The following is an 18,846-nucleotide window of genomic DNA, read 5'->3' on the forward strand; positions in this document are numbered from 1 at the left end:
ATCTTGGATCAAATTTTCCTTTTTCAGAGAAGAGTCACTTGACTGACCCCACTTACATAAAAGTAAAGGTAGCAGGCACCTAGGGCCTGGAGGAAAGATACAGCAGAACTTTCTGGAGCCTGACAAAGTCCTGCCTTCTCTGCATCTCTCGATATGCAGAGGCAGCATTTGTGGAAAAGGTGGACAAGTTTTCATAAAGGTCTTCAAGCCTCCTGGGAGGAAAGAAAATTGAGAGTCATAGCTTCCCTTTTGAAGTTCAGTGTTAGTAGAATATTTGGGATGGTCCTGACAATGGCCTGATGGCAGGAAATGACCACAGGGGCTCCAGGAGGGTAAGGGAATTATGGGGTAATCCATTCTCTGAAAGAGAGGGCCTGAGGTTTAGGGAAAGGATGTGTCTCAGCAGTGGGTGGCTGAGCCCAGGTTGGAGCCTTGAGCCCCAACCGCTTATGTGAATACAGGTAAATGCAAAAAAGGTAACCTTGGGATTCTGAGCACGGCGCCCCACGTGGCATATGTGCATATCTGAAGCAGCCACCAGATTGCTGCCTCAATGCACCGGAGGACAGAGACACATGAGACAGTACTCCCAGAACAGGGTGACCCAGAGAGAGAACTCAGTAAAGGATCAGGGGAGCAAGGCAAGCAAGAAAGCATAGGACCCAATCGGTGAAAGCAATGACTATTGAAGACACAGACCACCACTGAACCAGTCAGATTGCGCACATACCCTTCTAGACTGAATAAGCCCCTGAGGTTCTTGAACAGTAGAATAGTCCTCAAGTAAGCCATGGAACTTTCTCCTAAAATAAAATCATGGAATCCCCAAAAAACGTTGAAAAAGGGATGTGACTATATTTGTAACCCACTTTAGCAAAGTGACTATACCAGTACCATGTAAAAATATATATGTACTTTAAAACAGAGCCACTTATGAAATAAAAATTCTTATAAATTGCTCACTTTCTCTTAGATTTATTATATGTTGATTCAGATAGTCATTCATTCATTCAATAAGCATTTATCAAACACCTAATATGGGCCAGGCACTGTGCACACTTGTTGGGAAATGCATTGCCTAGCGTTCAAGGGTTTCATAGTTGAATAGGCAAGAACCATGCATTACAACACAATTTGATAAGTACTATCATTGAGAAATAAACAAAGAATCATGGAAAGCCAGATTAATATTATATAGAAATGGCTTTATTTCCTGACCACTGTCTAATCTCCCTTCTTTTCTGCTTTGCCGGTGGGCAGGAAAGCCACAGAAGGAAAGAAAGCCAAGTAGGATAGTCAGCATGTCAAGTCAGGTGAAAGTGATCACATCGTTAGAAGGTCAGTGGCGAATTACTCAAAAAACATTTTTTAAAAAATACTTCAATCTTTGCATTTCAGTGAGTTAGGACTCAAAATGAAGGTGCCTTTTGATAGAATTTGATAAATAAATGTTACTAATCTTTTAGAGTATTATACAAATGGTAGCTGTTGGTATTCCACATTTGGATCTCTGTCACCTTCCCATTGGATTCAGAGCAAAGAGAATAACCTACTTCCTGCTTTTGGAAACATCATCTGTTTCTCAGGACAAAGGTAGGAATGGCCATGCCTCACTCAGAGGATCCCACTTGCCCCCTGCTGTGCAGCCTTGACCCCCTTCTCCCTGGTTAATGTATGTCACATCCATGAAAAAGGCTCTATCTATGGAGGTAAGGATTAAGAGAGGTCATCCTTGAAAAAGACGAAGGGAATTTTTTTTTTTCTTTACTTCATGTTATAACCACCCACTTTTCTCTCTGTCAGCTGCCACTCTAGGTTGTCCTCTCTGGCTTCTCTGATTCAATATGGTACTTACTGAGGATGAGGAAGAGAAAGTCATCTGCAATTCTCTTGATTCTATCCTTACAAGAGATACTTCTACTCCTCTTCATTATTCTCAACTTCTTTTCCAAGGAGGCATTACAGAAATTTAGAAATGGGAAGTTGGGCTTTAGGGACTTTAAGCTTTACAAGCAGATGATATATTTTTTGAATGTCACTTGATGGATACATTCACTTACCTAAATCTACCTGGTTGTAATTTTTTTGTAGCTGCCCACTCAATTTCCCTTTAAAAACTCACAAATGCGTGTGGCAATAATTGTAGGTCCACTGGCAGCTGGATCTGTTTTACAAAGTGAAGGAGTCGCCTTCTAAAACCTATAAACTGTCATGGTCTGTCATCACTGCCAGAATGCGGCCATTATTTAAATTAGACTGTGAATGATTTTTTTCCCTCTGTGCTGGCTTTTCAGATGGTGATAAGTCATAGGCAAGCCACAATAAAGTGGCCTTAAGCATTCTCAGCCCATTAGTCCTGCCTATAATTTGGTGCTTTCAGGAAAGCATACAAATGATATAAAAAAAAGATCTTGTCAGTGCTTATGCCTGCCAGAAAAAAAATCCAAGGAAATGTTTTTGACATAACACCTGAATAAGAGTTGTGCATTATGACTGCTGCAGGTAGAAAAAAATAAACGAGCCTCATTTATTACTGGCTATGATATATCCTTGGTGAGAAGTCTCTCTTCAAATCAGGGGAAAAGTAATCATTCACATTTGTTTAGTGTTCAAGAATTCATAAAACTTTAAAGAGACACAATTTATTTAATTTTCCTACAATAATGCTGTGCATTGGAAGAGCATGTGGTCTCATCAGTATTTTCATTTTATATTTGAGGAAACCAAGAGTTGGGAAATTTTTGATGACTCACCCAGGGTTACAGCAGAGTTAGTAAATGACAGAAAAATCTAAACCCAGGGCTTCTACCTTCAGACTTCCTCCCCCTAAAGCCTGCTGTTGAGTGTTTTCTTGCTTTAACTTTTCTTTTGCATAATGAATTCATTTTCAAGTGTTTCAAAAACATGAACACTGAGGTTCAAGAGGCAGAATCTTAGTGCAGTGGTTCTCACACTTCTCAAGCTGCTCATTAGAATTACTGGGGATATTTTAAAAATTACGACTCCTAAACTACACCCCAGTCCAAATAAATTAGAATGTCTGGATGTGGGACCAAATGTCAGTTTTATTTTTTGGTTGGTGGTATTTTGTTTGTTTTTTTGTTTTGTTTTTTTTTTAACTCTCAAGAGATTAGAATGGGCAGCGAAATGCACTGTTTCCAAAAATCTCTGGGCTTAGAATCTCTTGAGAAGCTTGTCAAACAGGTAGCCCATGCTACATGGAAGATGTGGTTCATTAAACAAAGGGAGAACTCAAGTGCCCATAGTCCCTGACTTATGATGGTTCAACTTAGGAGTTTTTGATTTTACTGTAGTGTGAAAGCAATACACATCTGCTAGAAACAACACTATGAATTTTGAATTTAGATCTTTCCCTGGACTAGTAATAGGTAATATGATCCTCTCGAGACACAGGGCAGGGCCAGCAGCCTCAGCTCCCAGTCAGCCACGTGATCACAAGGGCCAGCAACCCATACGCTTCTGTCCCTGTATAGCCGCTCTGTTTTTCACTTTCAGTATAGGATGCAATACATTACACGAGATACCCAACACTCTTTTTAAAAATAGGCTTTGGGGGCGCCTGGGTGGCTCAGTAGGTTAAAGCCTCTGCCTTCAGCTCAGGTCATGATCCCAGGGTCCTGGGATCGAGCCCCAAGTCGGGCTCTCTGCTCTGCGGGGAGCCTGCTTCCTCCTCTCTCTCTCTCTCTGCCTGCCTCTCTGCCTACTTGTGATCTCTGTCTGTCAAATAAGTAAATAAAATCTTTAAAAAAATTTTTTTTCTTAAAAATAGGCTTTGTATGAGATGATGCTGCTCAACTATAGGCTAATGTAAATGATCTGAACATGTTTAAGTTAGGTTAGGCTAAGCTATGAGATTTGGTAGGTTAGGTGTATTAAATGTATTTTCGACTCAAGAGTATTTTCAACTTATGATGATTTATAGGGACATTATCCCATCATGAGTCAAGGAAAATCTGTACCTGATGTTCTTTTAAAGCTTCTCCAGCAATTCTGGTGCATGCAGAATTTGAGAACCATCATTTTCAGGGTCAGGGAGGGCAACTTTTGAAGTAGAAGGACCTGCATTTGCAGTTGTGCCGTTTACCAGGTATGTGACTCTAGACAAGTTAGTGAATGTCTCAGAGCTTTAGTGTCCTCGTGTAAAAGGGGAGATAATAGTAGTACTTATCTTTTACTGTTGTCTTGATGATCAAATGACATAATGCAGAGGCTGTCAAAGCATGGTCCCTGGACCAGCAGTATCAGCATCACCCAGGATATTGTCAGAAGCACGAAAATTACCAGCCCCATTCATGCCCATGAAATCAGAACTCTGAGAGCAGGGCCTAGCCATGTATAACAAGAAGAGCTCTGGGTGATAGTTCCCGCTAAAGTTTGATCACTGATACAATGCTTACAAAGTGGCTAACCCGATGCCTAGTGCACGGGAAGGGCTCAAAAGTGTTAGGCGTTTGTTGTTATTATTGACATCATTGTTGTTATCCACATTTGTGTCAAAGGCTTCAAAATCTCAGTGAAGTCACCCCAAAATAACAGCTGTGAACGAAGTCACAATGAGCCAGGAAGAGCAGGCCCAAGGTCAAGATTACTACTACAATTATCACCACCCATGTCTTGGTCCTCATGAACCATTCGGCATTCCTGGTGAGTGATCACCATTTGACCATATCATTTTCCTCTTTAAAAACCCATCAATAGTTGCAATTAGCTATAGTACAGAGTCTAAAATCTCCCTTTTCCTTCCTCACTAAATGTGTATGTGTAACTCTCTTGCTCTGCATCTACGCCCCTCACTTTTTTTCAGATTCTTGAATAAGCCACGCTCTTGTCTACCTTCTGATTCCTGATAATTGCCTTACCAAGAATCATCATCTCTCTGGGAAAGAAAAGGATGCAAAATAAGTCAGCAACTAGTCCGTTAGTCACAACAGCCTACTGAGTTCGTACCATGTGCCCGCTGCATCTTCAGTAGCATGCCAGCCCTGTGTGTCAAAAACCAAACAAACCAACCAAACTTGCCCACCCCTAACTTCACAGAGTCTAATGGGGGAGAAGAACAGACATGAAAAAGACGTTTACAAATAATTAAAGGGCAAAATTCTACAAAAGAGAAGTGCAAGGGGTGAAGGGAAAATATGCTGGGATACATGGCAAGGTCAGCAGGGACACAAGATCCTGCCAAGTTCAGGGAATGACTCCGAGGAAAGGACGTGTAACCTGAGACAGAAAGTATACATAAGCCAGGCAAGAGAAAGGAGCAGAGGGCGGGTGGGATGTTGCAGTCATCCCAGGCTCGGGGAATCCTTGAGTCCAGAAGTGAAAAAGAGCATGGCACATTCAAAAATGTTTTGGTCAGAACAAGTGAGAGTTGATGACCACGTGGCCACTCTAGTATCTGTTACCAACATTAGAATGAAGTGTGGTGACTTAAACCAATATCAGCTTTATTCTGTGTTTGTCTGAGAACCCAAGAAATAATTGTTAGGTCCTATTGCTGAAACTTTGGGACAGTAACAAGTGCGTCAGCCATGAACAGAAACCCAAACCCCTTGGAGTATTTTGAATTCAGTTTGGATTCCAGATCTCATCAAAAATTAGGTAGAATGAAGGGTGAAAAAATGTGATGAAAACTTAAAAGAAATCATGTTCTTTTTGCCTTAAGGAAAAAAAGATGAAAAGCAATTTTATATCGGTCTTCAATATTTGAAAGGCTCTTATATATAAGAAGATGATCTGTTTTTCCTCATCTCCATTGAGAACAGAAGAAGAGGAAATGTGTTTAAACAGCAGTATTAAAAATATAGGTTTGATATAAAACAATTTCTTGACAATAAAGATTATTAAGTTTTAGGGATCTTACAAAGGGAGACTTAAGTAGTTTCCCTGAAGGCATTTCTAAATAAGCTAGATTTTCCTATATTGGAAATATTTTACCTGGAAGCAGGGTGGTGAACTATGTAATTTCTTCAAGTAACTTGCTATACTGTGAAGTCCTTTCCAAAGAAATCAAAGATCAATGCAAACAAATTGAAACAACAGTGTCATCTAGTGGAAAGCTCTGTAATTACATTTAATATACCTACCTATGATTGAATAAATCTCTATATACTTTTAAGTATTCAAACTAATTAATTTTCCTTTAAACCTAGATGCAAACCTGTTTCAAGATTATATTTTTCCATTCATGCCTTAGCCACATACGCTTAAGGGAAAAACAAGCCTAAAATCATCAGGCCAATTGATGACTAAGCCCTCCAGAGGAAACTGGCAGATTATAAGTACTCCGATAGTCACAGTTTAAAGACTAAACCCAACAGAATTGGAACGCTTTAATTAAATCCTTAACAGCCACACTCCCAATGCATGTCTTGGATTTCCAGATTTGAAGTACAAATTTCTGTTTCTGAGATAAAGGGTATTACTGATACATAATCATCAGAAAGCTAAAATGACTTAGAGGCCCTGTGGCTATCCTCCTATTGGTCTCTTCTACGTGATTTCTCTCAAACAAGGCCATTCCATTGTTTTAGGTGGTCTTCCTTACCATAGATCCAAAACTCCTGCTTTATTTTTTTTTCTTTTTTTAATGATTTCATCCATTTATTTGACAGACAGAGATCACAAGTAGGCAGGGTGGGGGGTGGGGGGGGTGGAAGCAGACTCCCCGCTGAGCAGAGAGCCCAATGTGGGCCTGGGATCATGACCAAGCCCAAGGCAGAGGCCTCAACCCACTGAGCCATCCAGGTGCCCCCAAAATTCCTCCTTTATTGTTAGTCAGAAAAACAGGTTCAGAAGGCTGGGTTACATGGTCCCCCTGTTTGCTTCAATAATGCTATCTTATTAAATCTAGCATGATAAGTATCCCTCTGTATTATACTGGTTCTTCTTGTCTATATTCTCCATTCGACTGTGTTCTCAGCACTTAGCATGTTGGCTGGAATATAGTGGTTTTTTAAATAAGTGTGTTTTGAGTGAATAAAAAAAAAGGAATCTTGCAACTTACCCCTCAGTTAGATGTGTATGCTATTTATGATTGTATAAATAAAAACATGGAGCACTGGGTGTTATACGCAAACAACGAATCTTGGAACACTACACCAAGAACTAATGATGTACTGTATGGTGAACTAATATAACATAATTTTTAAAAATTTTTAAATTAAAAAAAAAACACGTGCTTTTTCCCACTGACAAGAAGACAGAATCAGCCAACACCCATAATGAAGAGGGTGGGAAGGACTTATTCATCTATTTTTTTTTTTTTTAACAAGGCTAACCACACAGTTTCAACTTGACTTGTACTACATAGCAAAAGGGGGGAAAAGTGGGGGGATGGGGGAGAAGAAAAAAAAAGCTAGTAAAAAATATTTACTTGGTTCATTAGTTGTGTGGTATATTAAAAAAAAAAACAACTGTGAGATGAAGATGAGTTATGGTAGTAAAATTGAAAAAACAGAACTAGAATTCTCTTTCCATGTACCTTACTTAATTTATCTGGAGCTTTGGAAAATCAATTACCCTAGAAATCTTATAGCTAAACGGAGCCTTAGAGGTCTGGTGTAAGCCCATCATTTGAAAGATAAGAAAATTAAGCTTTAATGAGTTTCGTCACTGGCCTCAGGTCAACAAGCAATTAAGTAGGGGAGCCAGGACTTAGTCAGGCGGGCCCACATGTTCACAAACTTGTGCTCCTCACACTGGGGAATACGTCTCCTTGCCCACTCAGTGCGCCCCCTGAGAACCCATGCCAGGTTAAATGTTATGTGTAATGTTACTTAATTTATTGTCTCTCAAACTCATTTGCCTGTAGAATCTTTTGGAAGCTTTGACATTCTCCAGTAATAAGTTTTAGAGAATTCTGAGGTAGTCTATGTATCCCTGCTACAGAGCCCTAATGACTGGGTCTCACAGATGCTACCAACAATTCATGTGGTTATCAATCAAAAAAATGCAGTGGTGAACCCAGTTCTTCCATGTAACCTGCCAGGTACACAAATAAGCGTGGGCTGATGACAACCCAGCTCAATAAAATGCCTACAAAAGCGTGAGAGTTTGCTCATGCTGAGTGTGCCTGTCACAGGAAAAGTTAGCCTGCACGGTAAAAAAGTGCACAGCTGTCATCCCTTCCAACAGTCCTTCAAACAGAAGATTGGTATAGTCTGTCAGGAAGTGGTGTTTTGTTTGCGATGGGGAGTCTATCTTGAAAGCAAGGGACTGTGCTCTTAATAACACTTCTGCCTACTTCCTCCAAGCTCAGGAAGAGCAGAGGAATAGAAAAATACAGTTACAAGCAAGCATATTTTCCAAGTGTGCACTAAAATTATGTCTTGCAATCCTGTCTTAGAAACAGCATGTAAAATGTATTCTTTTGATACTTCAAATATGAGACAGTATATCCAAGGGCATACATGATTGATAATAAGCTTAGCTTCAGGAGAAAGGGGAAGAAAATAAAGCATATTGATTCACTTGGGTCACTGGTACATCCCTTCCTGCCTTGCCCTGTGACTTTAAAGATACGTACTATTAAATTTACTGATGAATGATCTCATTACCTAAGCTTTAAAGACTTATTAAACAACCAATGGTGATCTCTCACTATAAGTACCAGATTTACCCCAGAATGGCTAAATTAAGGAACAGAGAGAACTCAGAGTAATTATTGACTAGATAAAATAGGACATAAATATATAAAGAAAATTGAATATGCCGAAGTTAGTGAAAGTCAACAAAGGAAATGCTCTCATTTCATTTTGTAAAGCCCCATGGGACACCCCTGAACATAGAGCATTAGCTATATATTTAACTGAAGTGATTATTTCTGAACAATATCATTATATTAAAAATAGCATTGGTGAATTTGCAAATTGACTCAGTTTGAGAAGGGAAACAATATCAGACCACATGAGACTTTTACTTTACAAAAGAAAACTCAAATATTAGCAGTATTTTAGTATCTCTTAGAAAAAATATTCTCCTGGGGCACCTGGGTGGCTCAGTGGGTTAAAGCCTCTGCCTTCAGCTCAGGTCATGATCCCAGGGTCCTGGGATCGAGCCCCGAATCGGGCTCTCTGCTCAGCAGGGAGCCTGCTTCCCTTCCTCTCTCTCAGCCTGCTTCTCTGCCTACTTGTGATCTCTGTCTGTCAAATAAATAAATTAAATATTTAAAAAAAAAAAGAAAGAAAAAATATTCTCCTATGTTTGCAGAAGCAGTATTACTATTAAGAAAACCAATTTACCCAACATCATATCTGTACATTCTAGGGTTTTTTCCATATAATCCAAAAAAATCACCCAAAAGATATCATTTACTCCAGTGAGTTTGCTCTAGCTCGAGCCTCAAAAACAATGATTTCTTCAGTACACAAACCACAGATTCATTTCTCATGGGTGGACTCACAGAAACCAGGCTCTGAGATTGATGTTTAAAACCAGAATCCCAAAGAGATAATTGTACACATATCCCATTATTTGTCTAAGTCAAAAGGTCGAAGTAACCCAAGTAGACACTGACAGATGAATGGATAAACAAAATCTGGTTTACACATACAATACAATATTATTCAGCTTTAAGAAGGAAGCAAATTCTGATACATGCTACAACATGGATGATCCTCGATGACGTTACGCTGAGCAAAATAAGCCGTATGATTCTACCTATGTGAGGTACCAAAGTAGTCAAATTCATTCAATTCATCCAAATACCATTTAAAAGCAGAATGGTAGCTATCAGTGGCTGGGAGGAGGGGGGATTGGGAAGTTATTAATAGGTACAGAGGTTCAGTTTTGCAAGATAAAAAGAGTTCATGGATGGATACACAAGGTGAATATACTTAATGCCACTGAACTGTACACTTAAAATGACTAAGATAGCAAATTTTATGTTATGGGTATTTTACCAGTTTTTGAAGATTCAGAATTCTTGTTTCTAATTTCTAGAACAACAGTACTGTCACAGGGACTTAAATATTTGCTCTTTTATAACTAGCCTAGCCCCTACGACAGAGAAAAAAAAAAAAACTAAATCATAAATGGAAGCCTGCTTTGAAGGCATACATTAAAAAATAACACCAACAAGGGTAGTATAATGAATTGGACGTTTGAGATGTCTGCCCCACACAAGTGACACAACAGTCTCGCAAGGACAGATTTGTCAGAGGGACCAGAGCACTTGGATCTGGAGGCCAGGAACTCACTGCATTGATTTTAACAATGAGGACAGACCTTGGCTAGGGTTCCCTCCACGGGATCTACCAAAGCTGCCTGGTTTTCTTTCTCCTGTCTTTCCAAGACTAATTAATTCTCTTCTGATTACTCTAGCTGTTCTTCAGCGACGCAAATATATTTAATTAGATCACAGCTGAAGCTCTCAGATCCTGGTGCTATTCTATCTAAAGTGACCTTATAGATGAGAGTAAAGACGGTTGATTTTAAAGAATCTCATGACTCTTTAAAGAATCCTTTTTTTGGGTGGGGGAGGGAGGTAACTGATGCTGTGACACTACTCCCTGGGCGGTAGTGAAGGTGGTCAGTTTGTCTTACTACACAGACCAAGCGGTGTTCTGGAGGAGTTAAACTCGTTGGAAGGCAGGAAGAAAGGAACGCTCTCGAGTTCTCTGGGAAAGGAGCAGCCTGTCCAAAGCGAAAAGAAGTAGACTTGAATCATTTGACTAAAGGAGGAGACAAGAGGGAGCCAGAGGCAGGAGACAAAGCTAGATGGGTTATCAAGGGCAGGCCCATAGAAGGCCAAATGTGTCATCTTAAAGACTGGATAATCCTGGGAAGAAAGAAGAGCCTGTGAACGGTTCTAAGCTGAAGATAAACTCAGGTGAGATTTATGTTTTTGGATGGTCCCTCTGCCTGAGGTGAGGGGCAGGCCAGGTAGGAGAGGATAACCCACACCTTGAGTAGGTGCACTTTGGCATGCCCTTTGGTGCTGCTTGAGGTAAAACAAATCTAGTCCCATAATGGGGAACACCAAGAAAATGACACTGTACTACTTGGGTAGACGGGAGAATAGGCTTGCCGAGCAACCGGCGTGTCACTCCAAAAAGCCCCACTGACCATTGCTTCTGTTGCTTTTTCCCCATGTCCCCAGCTGATTCCTTATCTATCCTAGATCCTTTCCCTCTTTGACCCCATTTTCTGCTTCCATTTCTAAGTCAACAAAACAAAACAAAAACCAAGTAGTTCAATATCTGTGACATAGGACTCTCTGTCCTTGAAATGGGAAATGATCTCAGTTTAACCCACCAGAGCAAGGAGGTGAATGGAATTAGCTGCAAGGGGCAGAAGTCGGAAAATGGGCAAATATTTTGCAGATAAAACTAGCAGGTTTCAGTGACTAACTCTGTCAGAGAGACAGAAGTCTGCACTGACTTGCTTCCCCAAAGGTCACTGCTCTGGATTAGGCACCCATCCGTCCATCCATCCATCCATCCACCCATCCATCCATCCATCCACCCACCCATCCATCCATCCATCATCCATCCATCCATTTTGGCCTAGACTTTTATGGAAATCACCAAACTGCAGTCTCCCATTTCCTAGTTTCTGTCTTATGTAGAAACCGGGTTTAGATTAGAGCAAATCCGATCGTGTCTCTCTCCAGGTTACTGGACTTTACTGGACTTTAACAGCTCCCCTTTCTCTCTAGGTAGGGGGCAAACTCTGTCATAAGGTCTACTAAGATCTTCAGGATAGAGTCCGTGTTTGTCAGGAGACTCGTCCCTTCCTCTCCCCCATGGTAGCACTAACTGTACTTGAAGATTAATGAGTTGTGATTTCAGAAATATACCGTCCTCTCTCATCCATCTCCTAATACAACTTACTCACCTTCTACTGGCTCTTCTAGACTCAGGTCAAGCATCACTTCCTCCACTTCTGACACCCATTTCTAGTGCTGCCAGTCCCTTCAGTCCAGGCTGAGTGAAGTAATTCTCATCTGGATTACTTTGCATACCTGTAACAGTATAAATTCTCTTGCTTCCTAATTATCCCCTTGCCACTAGTCTGCAAGCACATCAAGGACAAGGACTGTATCTTCTCCACCTCTCAATACTCAGCATCTAGCTTGGCTTACAAAAACTATTTGTTGAATGAATAAATAAAAATGGTGGAACCAAGACTCAGATCTAAAACTTCCCACCTTAGATCCAGTGCTTTTCTCAATATATCACAGCCAGTAAGAATGACACATTATGGTAGAGGACCAAATACTTTAGCTGACAGATTTCCTATTCTAATCTAACACAGTGAAAAACTGGTGAGACGGTCATAAAATGGGTAAGTGAACATGTATATTCAGAGACCATACTATGTAAGCCTACACCGACACTCAAAGTGTTTACTACCTGTAATGCAAATATCTCATAAAAGCTTTAGTCCTAGAGTTAGCAAGAAGATCCAGTATCATTGTATTGGATCATAAACAAACTTGAGAATATTCTAAAGATATATATTATATGTAAACACATTCACATCATATCCATCAATAAGTATTTTTAATTATTTGGAAGCTAACCCAATTTTTAAAAAATTCTATTTTTTTATCCTCTTTCTCTTCCTTGCTATCTATGAGGGGGCATAGAAAACAAAAGGAATAGAATGCAAATCTGTCAGTGTGGTTGGTCTTTTCCTTTTTATATTCAGCAGCAAAAGGCTCCACTGGGAAAGAAGTTAAAAATTGGTAACAATGGACTTTCATAAATATTTCTATAAATTATCTTTGTTCTCTGATTCTTTAAAAAGAATTATCACTGAAGCAATTTTAAGTAGCAGTAATCCAGCCCATGCAGATTTTGTAAAGAACCCTAGCCAAGAGCATCTTCTTTCCCATTACAAACAAAAACCAAAACGCCAAGGAAACCGTAGCAATATATTTATTGGAAATGAACTAGACATTACATTAATTGGATGAAGATGTAACAATGTGTAAGCATAACTGGTGCAACATTTAAAAAATCACAAAAGAAAAAGAAAATTCATTTTCAGAAGAAATACTGTATCCGAGACACTTTAATCTCTGAACACCATGACCTAACTCATAATGCTGACTTTGAATATCCAGAATCAAACTTACTTGAAACCAAACTGAAAGGTAAAGTATCTTTTCCCAACTTAAAGATTCTTTGGCTACCACCTGTATAGCACACGCATAAGGTAATCTTCATACCAGACAATAACCAGATGATATCTGTCATATTCCTCATAGGAAAAAACCTCTCCTACAAGGAGAGAAATTTGAGGGAACCCAAGCAGCAAATCAGGTGGTGACCCCAACTTAATAGGGACCTAGAATCTGCATTTCCTAAAACTAGAAATTACATTAACTTTACTAATATGATTTTATTTTCTTTTTAAAAAAATTGCCTGGGTTAGAGGGCGTGCTGATTTGTAACAAGGATCATTACATTTATACCATTTATGCTGAGTAATAGGGTAAAGGCAGGGGTTCAGATGCTTATCATCTGCCCCTCAAGATTTTCCCAAACCTTAAGAGCTTTGCCCTTCTATCCTACAATACACTGTAGCTAGTGTATAAAAAACTACCTCCGAAGAAAATTATCCCAAGTAATCCATCTGTGATAAGTACTGCAAAAAGCAGTGATGATCAATATTGTTTGAAAGGCAAAAATGCTGCATCAACCTTCAGAGGCACCATCACAGAATCATCTCTGAAATGGAGAACTGCATGGGTGCTCTGATAATTACTCTTCTTCCATACACCAGCATGCATGAATGTCCGCTGATAAGCTGTGGGCTGAGCAAGCTGGCAATTCAAACACAGATGTAGGTCTTAGAAGGGCTTGGTGCCACTTTCCACTTCTCTCCAATGGATTTCAACATTTATTCTTAAACATTTCACAGTTCTCACAAACTTTCACATACAAGGGAAAGATGATTGAGAGCTTATTAGATTCAGTCAGTTGGCCCCCAAAAAAAAAAAAAAGTGTCTCAACACAACGTATTATCTTTAGAAAACCAATCATAATTTCCCTATCTTTCATTTAAGGTAGAGAGAACTGAATTAGGAACTCCTGTGAGTGGGAAAATGACAAATCCTTGTTGTAAAGGGAGTCCATTCATGCCTATAAGGAGTAATTTAAATAGGAAGCAGAAAGTTGATCTAGACAACTTATGTCCTCAATTAAATTGTGGAGGCCTTATATTTTTAGTCTGAGTAACAGTGCTGGTCTAATTTGCTGGGAAATGAGCAACATTCTCTTTCACCCTGAGCCGGGTGGTGGCCTCCACACAATGTCTTGCTTTCTCCTTACACATGTCCAAAGTCAATGCCTAACCTGACTCAAAACGCATGTAGACACAACATGCCAGTTGGCACAAAGCAGGCAGGGGAGGAAGGCCCCCACCTTCCTGAAAAACCCATAGGAGCATGACTGGCAATCAGTCATTTTCGTCAGATATACATAATGTCAGTAGATTTTAAGACAGATATACATAAAGTTACACAAATGTTTCTACCTCTCCACTGTTGAGTGAAACATGCTGTTCTTTGGAGAAAAAAATACATTCATTTTTTTCAAGTATATTTCAATATAGAAAGATGCTCTAGTTTGTTTTACTACAAAGACAAAATGATTTCATCTATGTCCAAGGGGAATTTCATTTTAACTTCCCTTTGGTGTGGATTTCGTGAAGTTTTGATTTATAAAATTAGTTTAAATATACATCTACTCCTTTGATCTGAAAGCATGAACTCTTTACGTCCATTGTATGTCTATATGTACATAGTCAACAACAAAAAACCAGTCTACATATGTACAATGGCTTAGGATTGGCATACTTTAAAGAGAGCGAGGTCCTCCCTCCAGGACTAGGGCTCAGCACCAGACTCCAGTGGTTCCGCCAGCTCCCGTGTCCAGCGTTGGGCCGGCCGCACGCAGACGCTCCCCTTCTTCACCATTCTAAGAGCACGTTCTGCTGACGTGGTGCTTCTTCAATTATGGCTTGTTTCCTGTCTTGGCTTTGTTGTTAGGGTTGCCGTTGAGGTCTCTTAGCAGTGGTTCACAATTGGCGAGCGCATCGGCTGGCAGTAGCTTCCGGATTTGATCCACTGTCTTTTGATAAACCATTTTTTCTTGTTCCAGAGTCCGGATTAAAGACTTCATTTTGGTCTCTCTGGTTAGAAGGTTTTCCAGATTGGATTCCAAGGTCTGGATTTTAGCATGAGCTATCTGTTTGGGGGAAAGAAAGAAAAAAAAAAAGGCAAATATTTCCAAATCAAACATCTGAAGACACGGATTCCTCATCAGAACAGCCACCAGACCTTACCTCTATTAACTGATCATATTGTATTTCATAGTAAAATAGTATGTGATGCAAATACTTGGAGCCCTCTGTGACATGGAGATTTCCCAGTTTTGCAAAAATGTAACTGTAGTACTGACAAAATACGTCTCATTTCACTGACTGCAACAAAAACAATTTTAAATCAGCATCCCACAGTGGTGGGGGCGTCACTGTAATCCCCTGGAGTGAGTGGGATCTGGCTGAAGGAGAAACAGGAGATTTCTGATGCTGCCCAGAGGTGCTGAAAGAGGCATTCCACCCGCTGACTAGAAATACAGGGATTTCTAAACACATAACTTGGGATCCTGTCAGTTTCAATGGGTGTCAGGGGTTCCCACATAACTTGGGAACCGACGTGATGATGACATTTAACTGTCAATGAAAAAGTTTGTAACTATTAATAAAAGTCATTATGACATAAAGCAGGTGCAAACCCACGTTCCCTAATAAGGAAGGGCTCAATTAATCACTGAAGGAAGCATCAAATAATAAGGGCCTGTGCCCAACTGTTTTTCTTTTTGAAAAGAGTTGAATCTTTGTTTGAATAGATGTACAGTCTTCTGTGGGCAGGAGCTAATGTAAAGATGAAGTGTTCCTATCCTTGGGGAGCAATTACTCTAGAGACCCCTCATTTCGAAGCCTTTCTCTCCTAGCCATTCTGGTCAGGGGACTCACCACATAGAAGCAGAGTTTTAGTATTCTCTAGTTTGGGAACAGGTGTCAGGCTGGGAGCTCCAACTCAGAACTCACCTCCCCCACCTCCCAGAAGGTTCCCTTTCTAACCTCCCCTCCACTGATTACTCTTAAGCCCAGTCCCTTGGAGCTTCACTACACAGCTCACGTCATACAAGCTGCAGGTGCAGAATATTAGATTGTACTAACTTGCTTATTGCATTTATAAATGTGCATTTATAAATAAATACACAGTATTTTTTTTAAGATTTTTATTTGTTTATTTGACAGACAGAGATCACAAGTAGGCAGAGAGGCAGGCAGAGAGAGAGGAAGGGAAGCAGGCTCCCCTCTGAGCAGAGAGTCCGATGCGGGGCTCGATACCAGGACCCTGAGATCATGATCTGAGCTGAAGGCAGAGGCTTTAACCCACTGAGCCACCCAGGCGCCCCATAAATACATAGTATTTTATATTCCCAAGTAACTGTAAACTCTTTGATGGCAGGGACTATATGTTACATGTTTTCATTCGATCTCTCAAAAATGCCTCCCTTTCTTTCCATTTCAGTAAGTTTTACTCTAGACAATTTGCACGATCCCCAGATTTCTGCAAGTGATTTCTAGCTAGTCTCCATATCTTCTCTCCCCATGCGAATCTGTGCTCATCAAGGTTTCCAGATTGATCTTTCTAACATACAGCTCAAAAGCTCTGAGAGATTTCTCTCTCAACAGGACTAAAGCCATGCTCTTCTGTTTGACACCGAAAGTTATCGACAGTTCTGCCTCCATCACACTTATCCCACTTTCCCCAACATAAATCTTAAACTGACCCCAAGTTTCCCTGCTGCTCTGCCCCAACCCCCCACTCCTTTCTCCCCCCAGTCCTTCAGAGTCCAACTCAAGCCCCAGGTCCTCCAGCACTTTCCCAGTTTTGCCTATTCAACCCCTCCACCCCGAACTTAGCTAAATACATGTAACACCCCATAGGTATTTAACCAGATTTTGCTTAGAATTGCCATTTAAAATTTTGTGAGTGTACATTTTCTCTCCCAAGTGAGATGTAGGTTGATAATGTGCATTTGTAGCCCCAGAACACGTGCACACCGTCTGACACACAGACCCTCTGTCAGCAATGGTTCATGCCACGTCACGTCTCTGTCATTCCTGGTAGAGTTCTGTGCCTTCACGGGAGGCAGTCAAGAGTTTTTCTGAGCAAATCTTTATCTCTTTACCTGTAACTTTTCCAGGAGGTCCATGTTTTGTCTTTTCAGTTGGCTGTTGGCCCTCTCCAGCTTCTCCACAGGTTCACTCTCCTCATAGGCATATGAGGACTCCTGAAGCTCATCCTGCAGCACGTGATACTCCACCTCATAGGCATGTAACTGTTTAGAAATATCCATCTCAAACACCTGCCATGAAAACGCCATGGGTTAGTCCGGCCTTCAGTATGTATGCCAAAATACAGCCTATGTGTTGCTGTGTTTCCTATAGATTTCCATATAATAATGAAGAAGGGTATGGCATACCAAAAGGAAGAAAAACAGGTTTGACTATATATGGACAAACAGGGCATTTCTACACAACTGAAACATTCTCATAATGAGGCCTAGACCACTAGAGTAAGTTAATGCTCAAGGCTATTTTGCAACCAAAATACGCATCATCTGGCAACTCTCTAAAAATGTAGCATATCAGGTAAATACCATTACTTACGGAGTAGTTCTTACCTATGTTAGAAATACCTGTGTTAGAAATAATCTTCGCTGATTAGCAAGCGAAATTGCATAGGGTATCTCTAGGATAAAGAGACCAAAAACACTTCTAATAATTTGTCAGTAGGGCAGATAGGACTTCTACTAAATATTCTTGTCCTGTTGCTAATCCATGTGAGCCTCTTAGGAATAACAGAGAATCTTCTGAGTACTGTGCAGAGCTGTAGGGTTTAATCAGGGCTACCCCTCTCTCCCAAATTGCCACCAAGCAGAAAGACAGTTTGCTTAGAAGTTAGTGGACAGGTAATACCGCCTTAGTCTAAACTTGCAAGGGAAGGAGAGGCAGCAGCCGCCATTTAAGCAATCATGTGTACACTAACACTATCAGGAGAAAAGAAACCACAACAAGCCTGTCTTACTTATTAATCCTACTACTATCAGAGGTGGTCAAAACTGAGAATTTAATTGAATTGTCTGGAGAAGTTAGCATCCCTCTCAAACATTACTTTTTACCTACCTAATTGGAAACCATGGGCATAATGGACTGTGACCAACCACTAAAACTGATAGCATGGATCTATATTTATTGGCATGGAAAAATATCCTTTACTCCATATATATTTTAATAAAACATCAGGTTAAGAATAGCATGTATACTGTGATTTCACTTAATATTTTTCTATAAGCAAAGAGAGATGTATTTAGTAGGCTTTCTTTCCTTTCTTTCTTTTTTTTTTTTTTGCTTTTATTTTTTTCTTTATGCTTTTCTACATTATTGGCATTTTTCAGTGACCATATTTTAAATAAAGCTCATCGAGGTCTCCTTTAATATCAACAGTTCATTCCATATTAAATCTGCTATAATTGTTAGAAAAATCTCTCTTATCTCAAGTCCAAATCTAACGGCCTATAAATTCTATCCATTCATCCTAGCAGTAATCTCTAAAGCCAGGTGATTCCCTCCTTAATTTTAGAAGAGACGTGATCTGCCTTCCAGTTTACCACTTCTCTAAAAACACAATCTCTGACTGCTTGCCAGCCCAAAAAGATATTTCTGAAGAATTAATAAACAAGTAGATAGGTAAATAAAAGCTCCAGTTTTCAGCTTACAGAGCATTTTAACAAATAA

At 40.0% G+C, this 18,846-nt stretch overlaps 1 protein-coding gene across 5 annotated transcripts in view; it reads right to left on the reverse strand.

Annotated features, from left to right (window-relative positions):
- Positions 1-13,382: 13,382 nt before the first annotated feature.
- The window catches only part of LOC111146968 (TBC1 domain family member 4), a 187,544-nt gene continuing 182,080 nt past the window's right edge, over positions 13,383-18,846 (reverse strand). For all 5 annotated transcript variants that reach the window (XM_022502750.1, XM_022502748.1, XM_022502747.1 and 2 more), the window contains 2 exons: positions 17,238-17,414; positions 13,383-15,218 (listed from right to left, as the gene is read on the reverse strand). In XM_022502750.1, the coding sequence (XP_022358458.1) occupies positions 14,985-15,218; positions 17,238-17,414 (411 nt within the window). In that variant the 3' untranslated portion in view covers positions 13,383-14,984. The remainder of the gene's footprint in view (positions 15,219-17,237; positions 17,415-18,846) is intronic.

This window comes from Enhydra lutris, unplaced genomic scaffold (genome assembly GCF_002288905.1).
Source record: "Enhydra lutris kenyoni isolate GAN:26980312 unplaced genomic scaffold, ASM228890v2 scaffoldscaffold15, whole genome shotgun sequence".
Classification (NCBI taxonomy): Eukaryota; Metazoa; Chordata; class Mammalia; order Carnivora; family Mustelidae; genus Enhydra; species Enhydra lutris.